Source organism: Scardinius erythrophthalmus (genome assembly GCF_964197995.2).
Source record: "Scardinius erythrophthalmus genome assembly, chromosome: 1".
Taxonomy (NCBI): domain Eukaryota; kingdom Metazoa; phylum Chordata; class Actinopteri; order Cypriniformes; family Leuciscidae; genus Scardinius; species Scardinius erythrophthalmus.
The window spans coordinates 26,588,050-26,609,225 of NC_138221.1; the positions used below are offsets into that span (position 1 = coordinate 26,588,050).

Consider the following 21,176-nt stretch of genomic DNA (forward strand, 5'->3'; position numbering starts at 1 on the left):
AGCTTATATTGCAGGTACATGAATACAATTATTTGGTTTCCTGTCTGGGATATTGTCTTTTTGATTTGACACACTGAAACCACAAACCGTGTGTATTCCTGCTATTGGTTGTTTACACAGCGTTTGAGTACAAGCACACATTTTTTTATTAGTCCTTCTAGAAAAAGTCTAGATATATTGATACAGTATATCACTTTGAGGAAAAAATGGTCACTGGATTAGTATGTGTTAGTGAGATTATACATAATTAGTTTGAGACCACTGTGCCATTATTTTATGTATCTGTTTTCTCAGTAGTGTAGCGCAATGTGTAACAGATACCTTGCAGTAAACCGATAATTACTGTGAGTAAGAATAATCTGATACTGTCAGTCAGTCAAGCTGATATATCAGAATACATGATGAACTATGTGAAGTCACAAATACAAATGTCTTCTTTTTATAATTATTATTCAGTTATTTAATTCATGCAAGCCATTATTATAAATAAATTCATTATTATTATTAATATTAACCATCAATTTCTTACTCAAATCTGCCTCGGAGGGCAGCACTGTGCAGAACGGATGAGGGTCACAGTGGAGATTCTTGAGCTCTTCCAAGATCCTCTTGTCCTTCTCCAAAAAGAAGCCCGTCTTGGACTCCACGATCCTCTTTTTCAAAGCACTGCAATAGGTTTTGCATAGATGGTGAGACACTTCCATTTTCAATATTATTTATACAATATTATTTGTACCTCATGATGAACTTTGCAATCCCATTAAGTTTATTTGACTCAGTTTAAAGAAATCCAATCACTAAATTACAGTAGGCAATGAAGTTTACTGTTTGGGATCTGAACAGCCTTACATTTTTAATTAAAAGAAAACATTCAGACAAAACATCAAACGCTTTTAATCAAGTAATGTATGTTTAGTGTCTTCAATGTTGAATGGACATTTTCTTTAACAATTTCTTTAAAAAATTTCATTTGAACTTATTTCTAGTTTATAACTGATAAAACAATGTCATTGTACATTAACGCTAAATTCTCCAAAACATACTAAAATGACTGAAATTCTATACATGCTTTAAGCTCAAGCAAATTTGAATTCAATGTTAGCTCTTACTTCTTTGTCAGTGTCACTTTGTTGTGTATCTGTGGAGGTAGTTTAACCTCTGGTTGGACATCATAACCACAGGTCCCGAAAATGTTGAGGTCATCCTGTCAAATACATCAATAAAAACAATCATGGACAAAGCTTAAAACTGTTCTTTTTATGCATCATGTTTTCAGTCTATTGTCATTCTTTTCACACATTTTAGCAAACTACATGAACATCTATATGACTAAAATATAATCTATATGACTGAAATATAAGCTATCCAAAATACTATACCACTTTGTTAATTGATGATGCATCAAAGCATTTCTTTTCCTTCCTCAGCTCCATTGACAAGACAGTTTCCATCTCAAAGAGTTGCAAGGCTGCTTTACTCGTTTCAGGCTTAAAACAGCAGCCACCTCAAAACAAAACATTTAGCAGTAATAATCAGACAATGAAAACAATATTAAGCAGTTGTATATAAAAGCCTAGTGACCTATTTTGTGTATATATATATATATAAGTTTTGTTTTATAAGTTACCTGTAACATTGCTGATGCCATGTAACTCAGTGTTATCTACTGCACCGATCAGCACAGCATCAACAACGATTTTTGAATCCATCAACCTTTTTGCAGTCGCAACCGGCATACACATTGATCTGTATTTTGTAAGAATATTATGTAACTTCAAATATTATACTCGTTAAATACATGAGAATGCTCTTCAAACTGCATCTTATATAATTATTCTGTATGCAATATTAAGCAACATTTCACTGAATAAAGTAGCACACACAGGAACTGCAATGCGTTTCGATTGAAACCTTCCCCCATTAATTTCTCCATATGTCTATAGTAAGATGATTGGTGACACTTAAGAATACATCATTAATTAATAACTACACATGAACTAATGAGTAACTCACTATTTACACTAATTAACATGAAGATAGTTCACTATCTAATCAGTAACTACTATTTTTTTCCCCATACCTTCCAGAGGACTACTAAGAACTACTATATAGGTTAATAATTAATGTGAATAATGCATAATATATCATTAAATCTAAAGTGAAGGAGGGAGGTGGAGCGGAGGCGGGATGGAGGGCCAGGCCCGTGTGGTGGAAGGAATGAAGATTGAGGTAGATCAAGGAGCCAGTGAGGAGCAGGCGAGACTGGGGACCTCCACACTGAAGCTGGCAGGGCTGGAGCCGACACCGGACGTGTGGCCCAAAAATACATGATGTATATTGCCATCACAGCGAGGATAGACAAAAGAGGCATTACCTCTGGCCACATGACTAAGAAGCTCTGAGGCAGCCAGATTTGGGAGCGTGGGTCTTGGGATGCAGGCTGCAAGTGCTGATTATCAGGGTGTGTCCACTAAACTGGAGGCCAATCTCACATGCCAAAAAACGCCTTAGTTGCTTCAGACATGCAGTTTTTGAGGGCCGGAAACTCTGGCATGACATTCATGTTGTCTGGAGACTCTAGGTGGAGGAGGATTTAATCATGGCCGCCAAGCCACAGTCAATAAACTGTGCCAGGGTCCAGCTAGGGTCTTCCCATGGCAAATTTAGGCTAATGTCCTGATCTAGACCGCTCCAGAAACAGTCCTTTAGTAAAGAATTGTTATCAGGCACGAGGTGGCTATGAAAAAGGAACTCCTCCACACCATTTTCAATACAATGGCCATCTTGCAAAACTAATACAGTTTGCTCCATGCGTCCCAGATGATGCCAGCTGAGATCAACTTGTGGTCTGGTTTTGCTGCTAGATCCATCTTGTGGTGAGTCGTTCTGGTACGATGGTTGCAGCAACAGTTTATTAAAAATAGGTCACAAAAACAAAATTTTAATCTATAGGTAGAAAGTAGAAATACCTCTTTAAAGCAACAACTGCACGTTCACTTTTTACCGTGTAGAGAGTTATGCGTTTCACGTTAAGAATACTGATCCAAGAATTTGGTAATATTTGAGTCATTACTGGTGGGTGACCACGACCCTCGCTTTAGAATTAATTATACATTATTCACATTAATTATGAACCTGTATATGAAGTCCTCTGGGAGGTATGAAAAAATTGTTGTTATTGATTAGGTAATAAGTGAAGTAACACATTCCTCTGTGTGGTATTACTTGCCAATTTACCTTCTTTCTTGTTAGTTAATAGTAGTTACTAAAGTGTTAATAGTGCGTTACTCATTTGTTCCTGTGTAGTTATTCATTAATGATGGAACAGTATCTAAAGTGTTACCAGATGATTAAGTATACATCTTTTGTAACATAAAACTGGTTATCTGAGAGTTCCTGAAAACGCACCCGCAATCGTTTCCATCTGTCAGGCATAAAATGCGACAGCGGCAATCTGGAAATCTCTGTCTGATTTGGTTAAGTTCTTTGCATCCACGATTTAAAGCATCATACAATAAAGTGGCTCCAGATGGCTGGAAATTATGTAATTATGTTTTTTTGTTTTTTTTCCTTTAAAGGGCTTTTCACACCTAGTCAGAATATTACACAAGTGTCAACAGTGACACTTTCCTGTGTAGATTTATATTTAATGAATAAAATAAAGATATACTTACCTGTGTATTGTTATGCTAAACAACATTTTAAATATATAATAATAATAATAATAATAATAATAATATCAAATAACAATAATAAAAAAAATCATTAAAAAACTCAAATCTAAAACCACTTTACCTTGAAGGTTTCCACTGTTTCTGTGAATGTATGAAGAGTTTTCACTATAGAGTCAAACTTCACAAGGCAGATAACTTGCTCAAAATTATAAGCCATGCATCGGTTGGCAAAGCAATCAAATATTTCTTTGACGGCTTCAATTCTCGTCATTTTGCAGTCTTTGTCAAAACACTCCTCACCCATGGAGGAACTTGAATCAAGAAGTACCTTTACAGAAATGAAATGCCACACAGATTGCATTATTTCATGACTTATTTTTGACATATTTATGTACAATAGTAAACATACCACAACAGCTTCTTTAGGAGTCTTAGTGACTTTGAAGGTAAGATCGTCTCTGACATCTCTCAGTCTAGGGAGACATAAACCAGTTACATGGATATTTGTAAAGCTTACAGAACAATATGAACATTTATGCACATCAGCAGTGTTGTACGCAGTACTTCTACAGTGGATTACAATTGGTAGATTATGCATTGTTCAATACTATTGTTCCAAACCATATAATAATATCAAAGGTTTACAGATTTTTGTTTTACCTTGTTGAAAATTATTGAATGTATTAATAACATTACAATGTATTAATAACATTACAATATAATAATCCATGTCTAAATCATAAGTATTTGTTATAATTGTTTGTTACACAGCTCTTTGGAATACTTGTGTCACATGTCTGTCCTGTCTTGTTCTGCACTTGGGTGTCTGTTATGTTGAGCCATGTGCTTGTGTTATTGTTAGCCCCGCCCTACTTGTTATCTGATTATTGTTTGAGTTCTCCCACCTGTTCCCCCTGATTAGTTTCCCTTTATTAGTTCCCTCTTGTTTGCAGTCTGTGTGGATCGTTGTCTCTGTTTCCCCCATGTTATGTTCTTGAGTTTTTGGCCTGTCTTGTTTTCCCCCACGAGGGAGTTTTTTGTTCTGTTCTTGTTTATTATTTTTTTAAATAAATTCCTTTCCTGCAAGTGAATCCTCGCTTTCCTTGACTACCATGACAGAACGATCCACCGCAATGAGGATTCAGCAGAAGGATTCCTGCCCTCACCTTAGGCGCATCATGAGAGTCAGCAACTTGGTTTCTCTCCGACAGCAGGGGACCAGGGTGAAGGATTTCGCCCTGAGATTCAGCGCGGCAGCAGAGGGACTCGGGCTTGGGGATATAGTCCTTAAGGACTTATTTAATGTTTGTTTGGACGATCCCTTGCCTCGATGGGAGATGAAGGGGCTGGAGATTTTAGACTTTCCGAGGTTCACTAAGTATCTCCACTATCGTGCTCGGTGGGATACATCGGACCCGCCTGCAGCCCCGCTGCCCAGCCCAGAGAATGCATCGCCGCTGCCCAGCCCAGAGAATGCATCGCCGCTGCCCAGCCCAGAGAATGCATCGCCGCTGCCCAGCCCAGAGAATGCATCGCCGCTGCCCAGCCCAGAGAATGCATCGCCGCTGCCCAGCCCAGAGAATGCATCGCCGCTGCCCAGCCCAGAGAATGCATCGCCGCTGCCCAGCCCAGAGAATGCATCGCCGCTGCCCAGCCCAGAGAATGCATCGCCGCTGCCCAGCCCAGAGAATGCATCGCAGCTGCCTAGCCCAGAGCTCCATCCACCATTAATTCCGTCCAGACCAGAACCTGCACCTCACCATCGAAGACGGCGGAGGAGGAGGAAGACCTCCGGCCTCCCCAATGTCCCGGAGGATTCCGTTGCGGAGGAGCCAGAGACTGTTCACGTCACGTCTGCCCAGCCAGAGACTGTTCACGTCACGTCTGCCCAGCCAGAGACTGTTCACGTCACGTCTGCCCAGCCAGAGACTGTTCACGTCACGTCTGCCCAGCCAGAGACTGTTCACGTCACGTCTGCCCAGCCAGAGACTGTTCACGTCTCGTCTGCCCAGCCAGAGACTGTTCACGTCACGTCTGCCCAGCCAGAGACTGTTCACGTCACGTCTGTCCAGTCGGAGCCTGGTCACGTCACGCCTGCCGAGCCTGTGTCTTCGGACAAGATGGCCGCTACCGAGAGTGTTCCCGTCACGTCTGCCGAGCCTGTGTCTTCGGACAAGATGGCCGCCGCTGAACCTGTTCACGTCAAGCCTGCCGAGCCTGTGTCTTCGGACAAGATGGCCGCCGCCGAGAGTGTTCCCGTTACGTCTGCCGAGCCTGTGTCTTCGGACAAGATGGCCGCCGCCGAACCTGTTCACGTCACGCCTGCCGAGACTGTGCCTTCGTACAAGATGGTCACCGTAGAGCCAGTGTCTGTTCCTGAGTCGGAGCCCGTGTCTGTTCCTGAGTCTGAGCCCTCAGTGACCGCGACACTGGTCATTATGGCCACAGCCATGTGGTGTGTGTGGGCTACACACACACTTGAGCCGGTGGTGTCTGTTCCTGAGCCGGTGGTGTCTGTTCCTGAGCCGGTGATGTCTGTTCCCGTTCCTGAGCCGGAGCCAGTGTCTGTCCCTGAGCCGGAGCCCGTGTCTGTCCCTGAGCCGGAGCCCGTGTCTGTCCCTGAGCCGGAGCCCGTGTCTGTCCCTGAGCCGGAGCCCGTGTCTGTCCCTGAGCCGGAGCCCGTGTCTGTCCCTGAGCCGGAGCCCGTGTCTGTCCCTGAGCCGGAGCCCGTGTCTGTCCCTGAGCCGGAGCCCGTGTCTGTCCCTGAGCCGGAGCCCGTGTCTGTCCCTGAGCCGGAGCCCGTGTCTGTCCCTGAGCCGGAGCCCGTGTCTGTCCCTGAGCCGGAGCCCGTGTCTGTCCCTGAGCCGGAGCCCGTGTCTGTCCCTGAGCCGGAGCCCGTGTCTGTCCCTGAGCCGGAGCCCGTGTCTGTCCCTGAGCCGGAGCCCGTGTCTGTCCCTGAGCCGGAGCCCGTGTCTGTCCCTGAGCCGGAGCCCGTGTCTGTCCCTGAGCCGGAGCCCGTGTCTGTCCCTGAGCCGGAGCCCGTGTCTGTCCCTGAGCCGGAGCCCGTGTCTGTCCCTGAGCCGGAGCCCGTGTCTGTCCCTGAGCCCGAGCCCGTGTCTGTCCCTGAGCCGGAGCCCGTGTCTGTCCCTGAGCCCGAGCCCGTGTCTGTCCCTGAGCCCGAGCCCGTGTCTGTCCCTGAGCCGGAGCCCGTGTCTGTCCCTGAGCCGGAGCCCGTGTCTGTCCCTGAGCCGGAGCCCGTGTCTGTCCCTGAGCCGGAGCCCGTGTCTGTCCCTGAGCCGGAGCCCGTGTCTGTCCCTGAGCCGGAGCCCGTGTCTGTCCCTGAGCCGGAGCCCGTGTCTGTCCCTGAGCCGGAGCCCGTGTCTGTCCCTGAGCCGGAGCCCGTGTCTGTCCCAGTGTCTGTCCCAGTGTCTGTCCCAGTGTCTGTCCCAGTGTCTGTCCCAGTGTCTGTTCCAGTGTCTGTTCCAGTGTCTGTTCCAGTGTCTGTTCCAGTGTCTGTTCCAGTGTCTGTTCTTGTGTCTGTTCCTGTGCCTGTTCTTGTGCCTGTTCCTGTGTCTATGTCTGTTCCTGGGCCGGTGGTGTCTGAGTCTGAGCCGGTGGGACTAGTTCCAGTGCCTGAGCCGGTGGTGCCAATTCCAGGGCCTGAGCCGGTGGTGCCAGTTCCAGGGCCTGAGCCGGTGGGGCCAGTCCCAGTGCCTGAGCCGGTGGTGTTTGTTCCAGTTCCTGCGCCGTGGCCGCCCGAGGGGTCTTCTCCGCCCTGGCCGCCCGAGGGGTCTTCTCCGCCCTGGCCGGCCGAGGGGTCTTCACCGCCGTGGCCGCCCGAGGGGTCTTCTCCGCCCTGGCCGCCCGAGGGGTCTTCACCACCGTGGCCGCCCGAGGGGTCTTCTCCGCCCTGGCCGCCCGAGGGAAAGTCTCCGCCCTGGCCGCCCGAGGGAAAGTCTCCGCCCTGGCCGCCCGAGGGAAAGTCTCCGCCCTGGCCGCCCGAAGGAGAGTCTCCGCCCTGGCCGCCCGAGGGAAAGTCTCCGCCCTGGCCGCCCGAGGGAAAGTCTCCGCCCTGGCCGCCCGAAGGAGAGTCTCCGCCCTGGCCGCCCGAGGGAAAGTCTCCGCCCTGGCCGCCCGAGGGAAAGTCTCCGCCCTGGCCGCCCGAGGGAAAGTCTCCGCCCTGGCCGCCCGAGGGAAAGTCTCCGCCCTGGCCGCCCGAGGGAAAGTCTCCGCCCTGGCCGCCCGAGGGAAAGTCTCCGCCCTGGCCGCCCGAGGGAAAGTCTCCGCACTGGCCGCCCGAGGGAAAGTCTCCGCCCTGGCCGCCCGATGGACAATCTGCTCCACCCTGGTCGCCCGATGGACAGTTTGTTTCTCCCGTCCCGCCCTGGTTTGTCTCTTCCGTCCCGCCCTGGTCTGTCCCTCCCGTCCCGCCCTGGTCTGTTCCTTCAGTCCCGCCCTGGTCTGTTCCTCCAGTCCCGCCCTGGCCTGTCCCTCCCGTCCCGCCCTGGTCTGTCCCCCCCGTTCTAGTGGAGTGTCTGGAAGCCACTCCTTAAGGAGGGGGTTATGTCACATGTCTGTCCTGTCTTGTTCTGCACTTGGGTGTCTGTTATGTTGAGCCATGTGCTTGTGTTATTGTTAGCCCCGCCCTACTTGTTATCTGATTATTGTTTGAGTTCTCCCACCTGTTCCCCCTGATTAGTTTCCCTTTATTAGTTCCCTCTTGTTTGCAGTCTGTGTGGATCGTTGTCTCTGTTTCCCCCATGTTATGTTCTTGAGTTTTTGGCCTGTCTTGTTTTCCCCCACGAGGGAGTTTTTTGTTCTGTTCTTCTTTATTATTTTTTTAAATAAATTCCTTTCCTGCAAGTGAATCCTCGCTTTCCTTGACTACCATGACAACTTGATTCTGATTGGAAGCTGCTGTATTTAGAATTATTTTATTAATACAAAATTACCTGTTAACAAATAGGCCCCAACAAGATTACAATAAAAATGAGCCCTGTCATTATTATAATTATTAAAATGATATTTAAAATGCTAATTCTGTCATAATTTACTCGCGTAGTTCTTAAAGCTGCCATCGGCAACATTTTTTTGATCATATTCAGTGAAATCGACACTATAATCTGACAGAACAACATAGATAAGGTGGTTTTAGAAAAAAACCAGAGCTTCTAACTCCACCTGGAGCGTGTTATTTGTTTTGCAAAAATCCACCGCTCCCGGATCATCGGGTCCAATCAGCGCAGGGGGGTGTGAGATCTGACTGTCAATCACAGTTCGTGCACACGCCACAGATCCCACTCCCCCGTTGCTCACGTTACAATCACATGCACACGCCTGAAGGTCGCGCAGTAACGAAGAGTGATGGCGGAAAAGATTCGCTTTCAAAACACTAACAAATCAGATAAGCTCATTTAGAGTATAAATGACATTAGCAATTACAATCTATGGGTAGATTAGCCAGGGCAGCATACCTCTCCGAGTACTCCATGGTGTTGATCGATGCTGATGAGACGGGCGCGTTCACAGAAAATCTGGTGCACACGCACTGACGAGCACAAACTTGATGGGAGGGTATTCGTTGATAGTGGGGGCGGGGCATGAGAGTTGTAAACATTCAAAATTTTGGCTAAGTCCACTCAATCTTCCAGGGTTGCCAACGGCAGCTTTAAATTGTGTGACTTTTTTATACTTACAAAAAATAAGATATATATATAAAAAAATGGTAACGAAACCATTTTTGTGACCATTGATTTCCATTGTATGGACAAAGAAATTCTCAAATTTTGGGGTGAGCCTATCGCTCGATTGACTAAAATGATGAATAAAGAATAATACTTACTTATTAGCCAGTTCATCTACGTTCACTCTGATGTGTTCTCCAGAAAGAGGGTCGAAAACAACAACGTTTTGTTGAGCCCCTTTATCTTTATAGCTGTACATGCCATATTTTTCTGTAACAATAAAACATTAGTTAATACCCCTGCTGAGTAATATTAGTAGTTACCATTACCAGTGGTCTATCAGTTCTTCTAACACTTCTAATGATATACGTTTTATATATGTTATATACGTTATACATTATACATTAGTAAACAGTGTGTGACATCAGTTACCATGACTGAGGAGGATCAAGCGTGGTGGGTCTACTCCAAACTCCTTGAGTTGTAGTGGTGGAGTAACAACCAAATAAGAATACTCTTCCACTTCCTTGTTAATTTCGGCAAATGTTTCCTCTGGATTGACGTTAAAACTAAAAGAGCACATTGTTATCAGGATTAGGATTAAGGATAATAATAATTATTTATTTTGCTGAAAAAGAAACTCAAATTCATTAATAAAAAGGTAAGATAATGTTGACGTGATAGATAATGTGGTCTTGTTTTATTTAGAGTATGTTAAAAAATTAACCAATAAATGCAAGGGAGAGATGCAAAAACTGCATTCATTGTTCAAAAAGAACATTGTACAAAAAGTCAAAGTCTAAAAGGAAAACACCATCCATCCATTTCCAAACTGCTTGTCCTAGGTAAGGTTGAAGGGATGCTGGAGAAAGCCTGTCCCAGGGTCTCAGTGGGATAGGCTCCAGCATCCCAATTTAATGCAGAAGTGTCCAATCCTCCTCCTTGAGGGCCACAATCCTGCAGAGTTCAGCTCCAGGCCTAATTAAACACACCTGAACCTGGTAATCAAGGTCTTCAAGATCACTAGAAACTTTATGGGACATGTTGGAGCTAAACTCTGGCCATGCAGGAATGGACACCCCTGATTTAGGCTGCTTTCACACTGGGCTTGTTTACTGCGGTCCGAGCCAGAGCGCGATTGTTCCCGGCGCCCCCCGCAGCGTTGGTATGGTTTCACACTCAACTTGATTCTATCGAACCCTGGTGCGTTTGCATGCATCTAATGTCATCGCAAACGTGCACGGTGCATGATATAAAACAGAACGTGGGTCAATATATTGGGTTTTTTATTAGTTTGGTGCTATTATGTGCAGCTGAGGGAACAACAAGGGTTTACTGTGTGTCGCATAAGGTAGCCATTACAATATTTTTGTCATCCTTGATGAAATACTTCCACACATCTGACGTGTGGTGTCTGTTGGTGACGTTCACCATTTTTAATTCATTTATGGTTAAAGTCGACATGAAATCAAAATTGACCCTATTTACTTTGTGAGCGCATATTACTAGTCTTGTGGTGAACAATTAATCCGTGCAAGTTAATCCACAGAAAAAAATTGTTTGCCGTCGTAATCTTTAATCAAAGTCTGAAAAGTTACTTCCGGTCTGGAATGGCGTTCCATCTCTGATGACGTAGGTTTGACGGCTTGGGTTGGGAAACGCTTAACCACTCCCCTCAAACCGTTAGTCTGTAATGAGTGAGAGATGGAGAGGAGCGCTAGATAAAACCCTGCCCTCTGTTAAATATTCCTTTTCACTGAAAAAAGTCGTTTGCAACGTCCGGTTCACGCGGACTTTAATGGACGCTCGAGTAGTCGATTGTTTCCGACAGATTAAAATTCAGTGATGAAAAGTATTCATTGACTATAAATTGCAATGTGCAGTTAGTCAGTTAGTTCTAGTTAGGGCCTGAGCACCGATGGTGTGAGGACACTATTGGAATTGCTCTATTGTCAATTGTTTTTTTTGTCATTTTAAACCCCCAGTGTTAAACTAACAATGCTCAGTGTTTATATGAGTCCACACACACTCACCAGTGTTAGAAGTAACACTGAAGCAGTGTTGAAGTTAATGAAATAATTAAGTGATCAATTGAGTGATTATTGAGCATTATTGGAGACACCTGATGATAACAAGCAGAATTACTGAAGGAGAACAAATTTTAAGTTTAAAATTTAAATGTAATTTTTCAGTGTTTGCTTTAGCTGGGCTCTTGACCCTTACATTTCTAACTTTAGATTTTGTTTGGCTGCTGTAACTGAGTTATAACTGCCAGATGAAAACTTATACGTTCCTGCTCGCTCAGCGCTCACGGCGCCCGCGCCCGCTCGCGATCCATGTCAAAATTAAAAGTAATGACATTGGCAACATCGCTGTCTGTATCTGACAGGACAGTTAACAATGAAAGCTAACTGCTTTCCGACGTGCGGTTCTTTGTTTGGCAGTGTTTTCCGGTTGTCAGACTCGCGGTGTAAAATACTTTGAAAACAATTCTGCCCTACTCTGACTCGGATTGGCTATTTAGGAATAATGATTGTTTTTTTAAAGCTGCGAAGTTTATGATCAGTGTTGGGGCTAGTTACTCAAAAAAAGTAATATATTACATATTACTCTCAAAAATAGTAATGCCTTACTTTACTTTATTACTCCCTGGAGAAAGTAACTAGTTATATTACTAGTTATATTACTAGTTACATTTTTTTTTCTTAATTACTCTATAATTGCTTGAGATGCATCAGATGGAGGGAGAACATACAAAGGAGGGGTGTTCTTTAGGGTCTTTATTACGCCAACAACAGACTGGCACTGTCTAGCACAAATAACTACAAACAACTGTACTTGTACTTGCCGTTGTTGACGCTTCCATTTTTCCCCATCTGTCCCAATAATATCTGTCTGCAGAGCCGCAGAGGCACAGTTTCACCCCAGCAGTTTTACCCGCGCATGCGCAGTTTCAGGTTGTAATTCAAGCCCTATAAATAGTCATTTATATGCAAAATTGTCTATAAAACACAACCGGTCTTCCGACCTTTTACTATATGCGCGAGGGAGAGAGAGCAATACAGCGCTCGTGTTGTTTGAAGGTGGTGAGAGTGAAAGGGCTGCGCGCGCGCGTCCGGGGCGCTATATTTTTTTTCCCAGGATGGTAGGGGAAGACTCATGAATATTCATTAGGGAAGTCATCCCTGATTGGCCTTAACTGCCGCGTGTCGACCAATCGGTGATGGTAAATGATACCACGTGCCAAACCCAGACCAATCACTGTTCCATTCACGCCCTCCTCCCCTTCCCTTCTGTTCTCTGTGTTGTGTGCCTTGTGTGTGATGAAGGTGCTACTGGCAAATGTAACGCAAGTAACTAGCTCGGGAAAACTGTAATAATATTACTATTTACTTTGTAACGCGTTACACCCAACACTGTTTATGATAACTATAGATATATAGCGGGTAAATGCTGGCCACGACCGCGAATTACAGTGGATCGCTATTGGCAAGTTTATAGAGCTTATAGATGGCTATTTATAAAAGGTGCTTAGCGGGCAACTCACAGGCTCCCCCCGGGATCACATTGGAGATCGCTGTTGTAGAGAGTGTCATTCTCGTTTTGTACTTTTTTTTTTTTTTAACAAAGGAAATCATTGTATAATGCTAGCTGTTGTTCATGTTTTTAGGTTGTTGTTTTATGAATGGCATAGTGTGTTTGTTGGGTAAAAGCCTATTCTGGAAGAATGAGTTGATTTAGACACGAATGAACTGTTTTGGTAGTTTTAGTGTATTTTGACTGTGAAATGAACTGCTGTGCCGAGCAGAAAGTTGGTTAGAAGAAATTTGTGAAGAGTTTTGAAAAAGTGACCCCAGTATTGAGAAACGTGTCCCAGCAATTGTAAAAAGAAATGTTAAAAAAAATTATTCAGCAGTGAAAATGTGTGATACCTGGAATCAGGTGTAGTACCATCACAGTCAGTCCAAAGGGGGAAGGATTCAATGAATGGCGGGAGACTGAGCAGAATCTTTTCAACATCAGTGGCTTTTTTGATTGATGTCTCTTTAAGGTTCAGTTCAGTGCAGTTTGGAATAATTCCTCCCTCTAAAAAGATAAAAATAAAACAGATAATAATACAGTATTGTCATAGGATAGACAGAGTTTACAGAGTGGGGAATATTTTCCTCCTTCTGAAGTGTCCTATATTAACCCCCTGAAGCTGTGTGGAGTACTTTTATGATGGATACACTTTTTTGGCCTTCAAAATCTTGTCCCCCATTCACTCAGCCAGGATATTTTTAATATAACTCTGATTGTGTTTGGCTGAAAGAAGAAAGTCATATACACTTAGGATGACTTGAGGGCGAGTAAATCATGGAGTAATTTAAATTTCTGGGTGAACAATCCCTTTAACATACACTCTTAAAATTGAAGGTTTTTCAATGGTTCTTTACAGCACCTTTGATTCTGCCAATAGCCTTGTCAAGAATCAATTATCATTGTATAGGGTTCTTGAGTGAGCTAAATGGCTCTTTGGAGGTTAAAGAAGTTCTTGGTGTTTCATTACATGTTCTTCAGATTAGAATATTGGTTCTTCAAGGCATTGTCCTTTAAGTTAAAGCAGGGTTTCTCAACTCTGGCCCAGTTGTGGGGAACCATTGACTTCCATATTTTTGAAAGAAAAAAAAAGATATACTATGAAAGTCCATTAACTGTTTGGTTACCAACATTCTTCAAAATATCTTTTTTTGTGTTCAGCAGAAGAAACTCATACAGGTTTGGACCAACTTCAGAGTGAGTAAATTATGACAATTTTCATTATTTGCTGAACTATCACATAACTTCAAGAATAGCCTGCTTGTCTGGTTTTCAATTGACCCTTTAATGCCGTTTATAGGAATTTACTTTTTTTTTTCTTACCTTAACTTCTTATTGGTAAATTAATCAATGCACTCTTCATGAATTAAATATGTGGACTGTAAATTGTGATTTAATAAAAGGCTTTTAATAATTTTGGCTAGCGGACCCCCACCTGCTGTTAGCATTCTATTGACTCCCATTCATTTTGGCGTCACTTTGACAGCGAATAACTTTACATCTGAGGCGTTTAAAGACTCCATTTGCCCATTATTTATTTATAAAGAAACACGAAAATGTATAAAGGCTCCATTACCTTGTATCTTATGTTATGGCCCCGTAGAAGCAATTTTTGTAAAAATAGGCTAACGATTGCGTCATAACCACGCGCTCTCTGTCGCACAGTAGGAAATTACCGTATGGACAGGAGGAGAAGCTCGCCGGCAATCGGGGATGTGGAGGCAAAATGACAGAATAATTAATCAGAATACTTAGCAAAAGTTTCTCTTGCTCCTAGCTCATGGACACCTCCTACTCACACTCTCCGTCTCTGCAAGTTACTACTAGAAGACAGACGGGTTGCTCACGTCACATCTACGTCGTCAAGCTCAGTTTGAGTCTGCGCAGTACGCTCGACCCCCAGGAAGCGAGTGCTTCTAACTGACTTCACTTGTCTCCGTTGAAACATATGAGGTCGCTGTGTCCAGTTTATATACTGTCTATGGTTCTTGACCCTTGAATTTTTAACTTGAGTTTTTTTCCCATGCTATAATGATATCTGATACATGTTTGTTTTGGCAAAGAGTGCAAAAAGTCTAAGAGAAACTCTGATCAGATGATGTCGTACACTTACTGGTGATGATATTGTCATCATTTAGGCTATTAGCCTGATTCACTGACATCACTGAGTATAATAAGAGTTAAAAAACATGGTTTACAGTAGCCTTTTACAGTATTACAGTAGTATTTTGACCTTTTTCATTATACAGAAAATGTTTAGAATGTTTTTTATTAGGCACAGAGACATCAAGAATCATATGAATCTCAACTATGGTGGCAATCAACAAAGATTTTTTTGTCGTTCAGAGTTTCTGTTTATCAGAATTTATTTTTTTTGTCACCATTGTTGAGATTCATACACTGATTCTGAGTGAATCTACATGATCCTGCCAAAAGATTTTCTGCATAACGACTTCATAAAATCTGCTTAGTATCACAGCACTGTGGTAATTTCTGCAATAAAACTTAGTTTCAAATCATCATGCAAACCTCTATTAATTCTCTATAAGAACTTTAGAGAAAGTTATTCGCATTATTCAAGAGATTCGCATTTTACAGTGAATGTGTTTGTTAGGGATAATTCAGGAAATACTTGTAAAACAACAGTGTTTTTTTGTATAAAAAGTTTAATGAAAATGTCTGTAAAATATTTTTTTTGCACTTATTTAAATTAGGATATTTGAACTTGAATTTTATAGCTTTGGTTAAGCAGCCATAGCTGACAATCATTGGCCTTTTCTTTTTTTTTTTTTTACAGTGTTGGTAGTAAGTGGTTCCTTGTGGCACTGCTGTGAATAACCATTTCTGGGATCTTTAAAATAACACTAAATACATGGTTCTCTAAATGTTCTTTGGGGTGCTTAAAGGGATGGTTCAGAGTAAAATCCTCGAGCCAAACACCCCCCAATAAGCCTTTTTCCCTTGGTCGAACATTATTAAAGTTAGAGTTTATTTAGAAATATCAGCCAAATGGCTTAGTGCAGGCGCTATTGGCTCCAAATCTGTATCTCGTTAATTACCCCACTAATAATGTCAGGGCTGCCAACTCACGCATTCACCGTGAGACTTTTCACACGCTCTCACGCCACACAATTGACGAAAAGATGATCAATTGTGGTCATGGTGTAAAAGACCCTAGGTTGATTTTACTCTGAATCTTCCCTTTAAAAGGGTTCTCCTATGGCATCCAGCAAAAAAAACAAAAAAAAAAACTTTTGCACTTGAAACCTTTATTTTTAACAGTGTATATTAACCTGCCATACAGCATAAATAAACAAATCAAATGAAAAGTGAAGACTTTTACCTCTAATGACATCCAGCACATACTCTCTCTCAAAAACTTCAGGCACGTCTGCTACACGCACCGGCTCAGAAAAACGCTGATTTGTTGACTGTGCCTTCATGGAAATTGAAGCATAGTTTTCATGTTCTGTGCTCATATCCTGCAGGGAGAAACACTGAAATCACTGAATGATCTGATGCTTTTAACTGTCATTGTTTTGTTGAAATATTGGTATAAAACACGATCGCTTGGGTGAATATATGCAAGACACTGAAAAATGGCAATGTTGTTGTTAACTTGAAATGCTTCTTTAACACTTAACTAACACTTGTCAAAACATTTCTTTGAAAACACCTGTACGTTATACAATGCAATTATACCTCTGCTTGAGATATGAGGTAGGCCCAGCAAACTGGGGCATACTCAAAAACATCCATGTCCTCAATTATCCTGTCATCAGATCTTTTTGTATGGCTGGGTAACAACTCCCTGAAGAGATAGTATAGTCCTTCAACTATGGCAATCTGTAAGTAGAGGCAATATAATAAATTAAGGCATTATACTGTACATATAGCATATTTATGTCAAATTTTATTTGATGAAAAAAATTATGCATATATTTACCTTCTGGCCCCGTGTACCAGTCTTGTTTTGGCACACAATCTGAAACAAGCTCTGGGCTAAGGCATTGCATCCACTGATTTTCCGAATGTATGCAATCACTTCCTTGAACTCATCTCCCCCATTTTCAATTCTCTAGATGTTCAGAATTAGATTAAGTGGAAGCATAGTATTAGATTTATAAACACATTTTTGCCTATTCATGATAAATAAGTGGCTATTTTAGCCTAATTTGGTTTAATGTAGGTTATTGGTTCATGAACCATGTATCAGGTTAGTATATACGAGTTTGCTTTGCTATGCATGCCAGGAGTACGGTGGCCGAGAGAGCTCAACGCGCTGCAACTGAAGAAAACACACGCAAATAGAAAAAAATAGCAAGTTAAGAAAACATATTCATCAGTTTGACAACACGTGCTGAAAATACTCAAAACAGCCAAATACAAAAACCCACTACAAATACTCTCAATACAAGAGTACAGAAATGTGATGCAAATATTCACAACACCCACATACAGAAAAAAAACGAAAATACTCATAACGCAACTAAATACTTAAATGCGCTGCAAATATTCACAAGGCAATAAATACAGAAAAGTCCCACAAATACTCAAAGCAACCACATATAGAAATGCGCTGCAAATACTCACAATGCAACCAAATACAGAAACACAAGTTGTCAAACTGACATGTTTCCTTAATTATCTGAATCACTCCCCATCATCTATATAATACACTATTTCTAGATTCTAGAAAGTATTTGACAAACCGTCTTGCCAAAGACACTATAACATGAGAACTGGCGTGTAAAGAATTATTATGAGTGTGATGTGAGGTAGGCTAGTTGTTTTAATGCTGAAAAAAGTTGTGAGAGTAATCAGAAAAGGAAACTTACAACGGCGTTCAAGGCTGAGAAAAAGGCACTGAGGCCCTTCTCTGTTTGTTTCACTGATGGGGTGATATCACTTTGGCAGAATTTATTCATATCCGGTATTTCATTATGAAATGAGGACAAAGAGAATTGCAGCACTGCGTCTTCACTGATTTCAAGTTTACGTAGTGTATCATTGAATTTACATGCATTGTCTCTGTAAAAGAGAGAAACAAAGTATTGATTACATTTAGTAAGATTTAACCACTGGGACAAATACCACAGATATACTATTTACAATATTTTATAGTGTGTTTTGATCTATCTGATATTCTGTATTAAAATGAAGGCAATGAATTACTTGAGGTAAAGCACATGTGAAGGTATTCCACTCTCAAGTGAAAGCCGTCCTCTCAATTCAGTCAATGTGTCACAATCCAAGTTCACATGGATTTCATACCTGCCCTGTTTGTAAAAAACAAAACAATAGTTGTATGTGTGTACAGTAGTTGTCCATACCTACATACTTGCAATCAAAATTATTCAACCTCACAGAGACTATCAATTTACAAATGTAAGCTTTTCTAAAGATCCGAGATAAATAAATAAAAATACATTTGAGTTATAGGATTTTTTCATAATAAATATGTGATAATCATTCAACCCCTATTCAACATTACTGTTTTCAAGTCACTTTTAAACACAATTAAGCCTTTGGTAATTCTAACGACACTTAATTTGCTACACATGCATAAATTTAGCCCCTGCATGTGCTGAAGTTGAGTAGAAAATATGGCCAAGACAAAAGAGCTCTCATTGGCAGCATTGTTTGTATGTTTTAAATGTATGGGACCATAGACCATGTGACCAGCGGCAATTTTCAATTGAGGTTATAAAGAGTAAAGAATTCTCTACAAAATTTGACTTTTGAGGGTTGAATAATATTTTATATTGATTAGAGCCAATTAGACCTCTGTAACTTTACATTATCAGAATCACTCAAATGTGTGTTAATAAACCTTCTATGATGGTTTACTGATGCTATATCATTTAAGTGTTTTTGCACTATACCCCGTTTATTGATAAACACCCCAATTTGGTACAATCCACCGAAAAATGTATATTCTCTCAGCATTGCCGTTCCAGATAAACCCAGCCAGTGTAATCACAATGTTTGATTTTTCAGGTGTATTTGATGAAGCTAAACTCTGCGTAACAGTTGCCCATCCCTGCCCTACAGTCTCGTGGAAGAAAGAGTCATGTATGAAATAGTTTGAGGGCGAGTAAATGATGAGAGACTTTAAATTACTGATATAATGCATCTAAAGGAAAGATGTGCAAATTACAACGAATTGTGCACAAGGTAGAAAAACATTTAACCACTGGCACATGGGCAGACCCACCCTTCAAACCCAAAGAAGGGGTGATAGTTAAAATAGTGAAACTTTCAATAAGTGAAATATAAAATGTATTGGGGGAGGGGAAAAGCTGCATTTAAAGGACAAGTTCGGTATTTTACACTTAAAGACCTGTTTACAGATCGTTTCTGATGAAATAGAACGGTTAAGATTAAAATTTGGTCACATGCTGCTGTCCCGAGAATTTTTGGTTTATTTTTTTTTTTTATAAACCCCCCCCCCCCCCACCTACAGAATGGCTGCCTATGGGCACTGGAACAATCCTTCCTAAAATGCATTAAACTTTCGATTACAAAGATGTGAAACTCACCGAGTGGTCAGGGGTGTTCACTGATATGCTCACAAAAAAAATCGCTGCAAAAGATGCTTTCCAACAGGTTTTATCGTAGTTTTTGTCCAACTCCATTGACTTGTATTGGATGGGCTGTGTGAGGTACGGTATTACTCCGCTGCTTCTTCTTCTGCTTCTTCTGTGTATTCAATGAAATGCCAGTGGTTTGCTTGCAATTGGCAAAGGTGCATTATCGCTACCAACTGGGCTGGAGTGTCTATTATTCAAGCTCTCAACGGAAGAATCTACGGGTGTGAGACGTTTGGAAAAATAGGTCCACAGTTTTACAACGAATGGTAAAACACCTGTTGGAAAGCGATTTTTTTTGTGAGCATATCAGTGAACACCCCTGACCACTCGGTGAGTTTCACGTCTTTGTAAACGAAAGTTTAATGCGTTTTATGAAGGATTGTTCCAGTGCCCATAGGCTGCCATTGTGTAGGTGGGGGGGAAAGCGAAATAAACCTAAAATTCTCGGGACAGCACCATGTGACCAAATTTTGATCTTAACCGTTCTATTTCATCAGAAACGATCTGTAAACAGGGCTTTAAGTGTAAAATACCGAACTTCCCCTTTAAATTGATAAAAATATATATTTTTTTCTTGTTACTTTTAGCATCACATGACAGAAGACACTGTTTGGGCCTTCATTTTTAATGTTGTTTTGCTGGGAGCTGGCAGTTCCTCGTAAGTTTTCCTTTGGTGTAAATATGGCGTACAGTTCACTCCCATTTTCAATGTGCCTGTCTTTCAGGGACCCTGTGAGAATAAACACAAAAGGCAAAAGACAATTTCAGTTACATTAAAATGGAGAAAATCAAAGCTGTCTGAACACACTAGAAAGAGAGAGATCAACAATTAATCACTGAACATGATTTTATTAAATCATTTTCAAAAAAAACATAATAGGGGCCCTTTAAAGTATAATCCGGAATCCACTGCCACTTCATTGTATAGATGTACATATTTTTGTGAGTAATTTTAAGTTATTGATCAATAATCAATATTTTTTCTTCTACATATTAAATGATTTGAACATCTTCAAGCGTATGTTAAAGCATTTATTTCAATCACTAATGGATAATAATGAATATTGTCTGTGCCTCTCATAGAGAGAAAGAACATGCGTTTGGTCGAGCTCTGCTCTAAACAGGAAACTTTCCCAAAACATACAGATAGTGTGTTTTGGGAAAAATTTTATTGTTTAGAGCAGAGCTGACCAAATGCGACCTTGACGAGGCTGGATACTGTGTATCTCTCTCTGTGTGTGTGTGTGTGTGTGTGTGTGTGTGTGTGTGTGTGTGTGTGTGTGTCTGTGTGTGTGTGTGTGCGCCATAATATTCTGTTTTTACAGGTCAGTATTTGTAAAATGAACAACTGGCACCCTAGAAAGATGAAATAATTAGTTGTTCTCGACATCTATCGCAGTTCTGTGAACTCAGGGTTCAGGCGTCATATCAATGAAGATATGCTTTTCTTTCTTTTCTTTTTTCTTTCTTAAACCTTTTCTTCAATTTACAATAATTCTGACTCCGGGTTCATATCTGGTCCTGGTTCCTTAACTGTAAAATTTCCTAACACTACTTTATTTACTAAGTATACTAATATGAATGTACTAGAAGTATACTTGTTAGTGTACTCTCTCAAAACTACTTGGGACTAAATGTGAATATCC

The 21,176-nt window shown here is 41.8% G+C and overlaps 2 protein-coding genes and 1 long non-coding RNA gene across 3 annotated transcripts in view; 2 read left to right on the top strand and 1 right to left on the bottom strand.

Annotated features, from left to right (window-relative positions):
• Positions 1–21,176, top strand: part of LOC308695541 (uncharacterized protein) — a gene marked incomplete at both ends in the record, with an annotated part of 375,246 nt that overhangs the window by 38,452 nt on the left and 315,618 nt on the right. The gene's annotated exons all lie outside the window — the stretch shown is intronic.
• LOC308700695 (uncharacterized protein) overlaps positions 1–21,176 on the bottom strand; it is a 29,786-nt gene that overhangs the window by 161 nt on the left and 8,449 nt on the right. The window contains exons 5-18 of the mRNA XM_081382434.1: positions 20,112–20,260; positions 18,113–18,216; positions 17,776–17,968; positions 16,884–17,015; positions 16,640–16,783; positions 16,281–16,419; positions 13,291–13,444; positions 9,791–9,927; positions 9,517–9,628; positions 3,796–4,147; positions 1,628–1,746; positions 1,380–1,504; positions 1,110–1,204; positions 530–666 (exon numbers count right to left, since the gene is read on the bottom strand). Coding sequence (XP_081238560.1) covers positions 1,687–1,746; positions 3,796–4,147; positions 9,517–9,628; positions 9,791–9,927; positions 13,291–13,444; positions 16,281–16,419; positions 16,640–16,783; positions 16,884–17,015; positions 17,776–17,968; positions 18,113–18,216; positions 20,112–20,260 — 1,676 coding nt within the window. The 3' untranslated portion in view covers positions 530–666; positions 1,110–1,204; positions 1,380–1,504; positions 1,628–1,686. The remainder of the gene's footprint in view (positions 1–529; positions 667–1,109; positions 1,205–1,379; positions 1,505–1,627; positions 1,747–3,795; positions 4,148–9,516; positions 9,629–9,790; positions 9,928–13,290; positions 13,445–16,280; positions 16,420–16,639; positions 16,784–16,883; positions 17,016–17,775; positions 17,969–18,112; positions 18,217–20,111; positions 20,261–21,176) is intronic.
• LOC308700780 lies at positions 2,527–16,244 on the top strand. Its single transcript, XR_014031351.1, has 3 exons — positions 2,527–2,876; positions 14,099–14,134; positions 14,603–16,244. It is a non-coding gene; the product is annotated as an uncharacterized lncRNA (long non-coding RNA).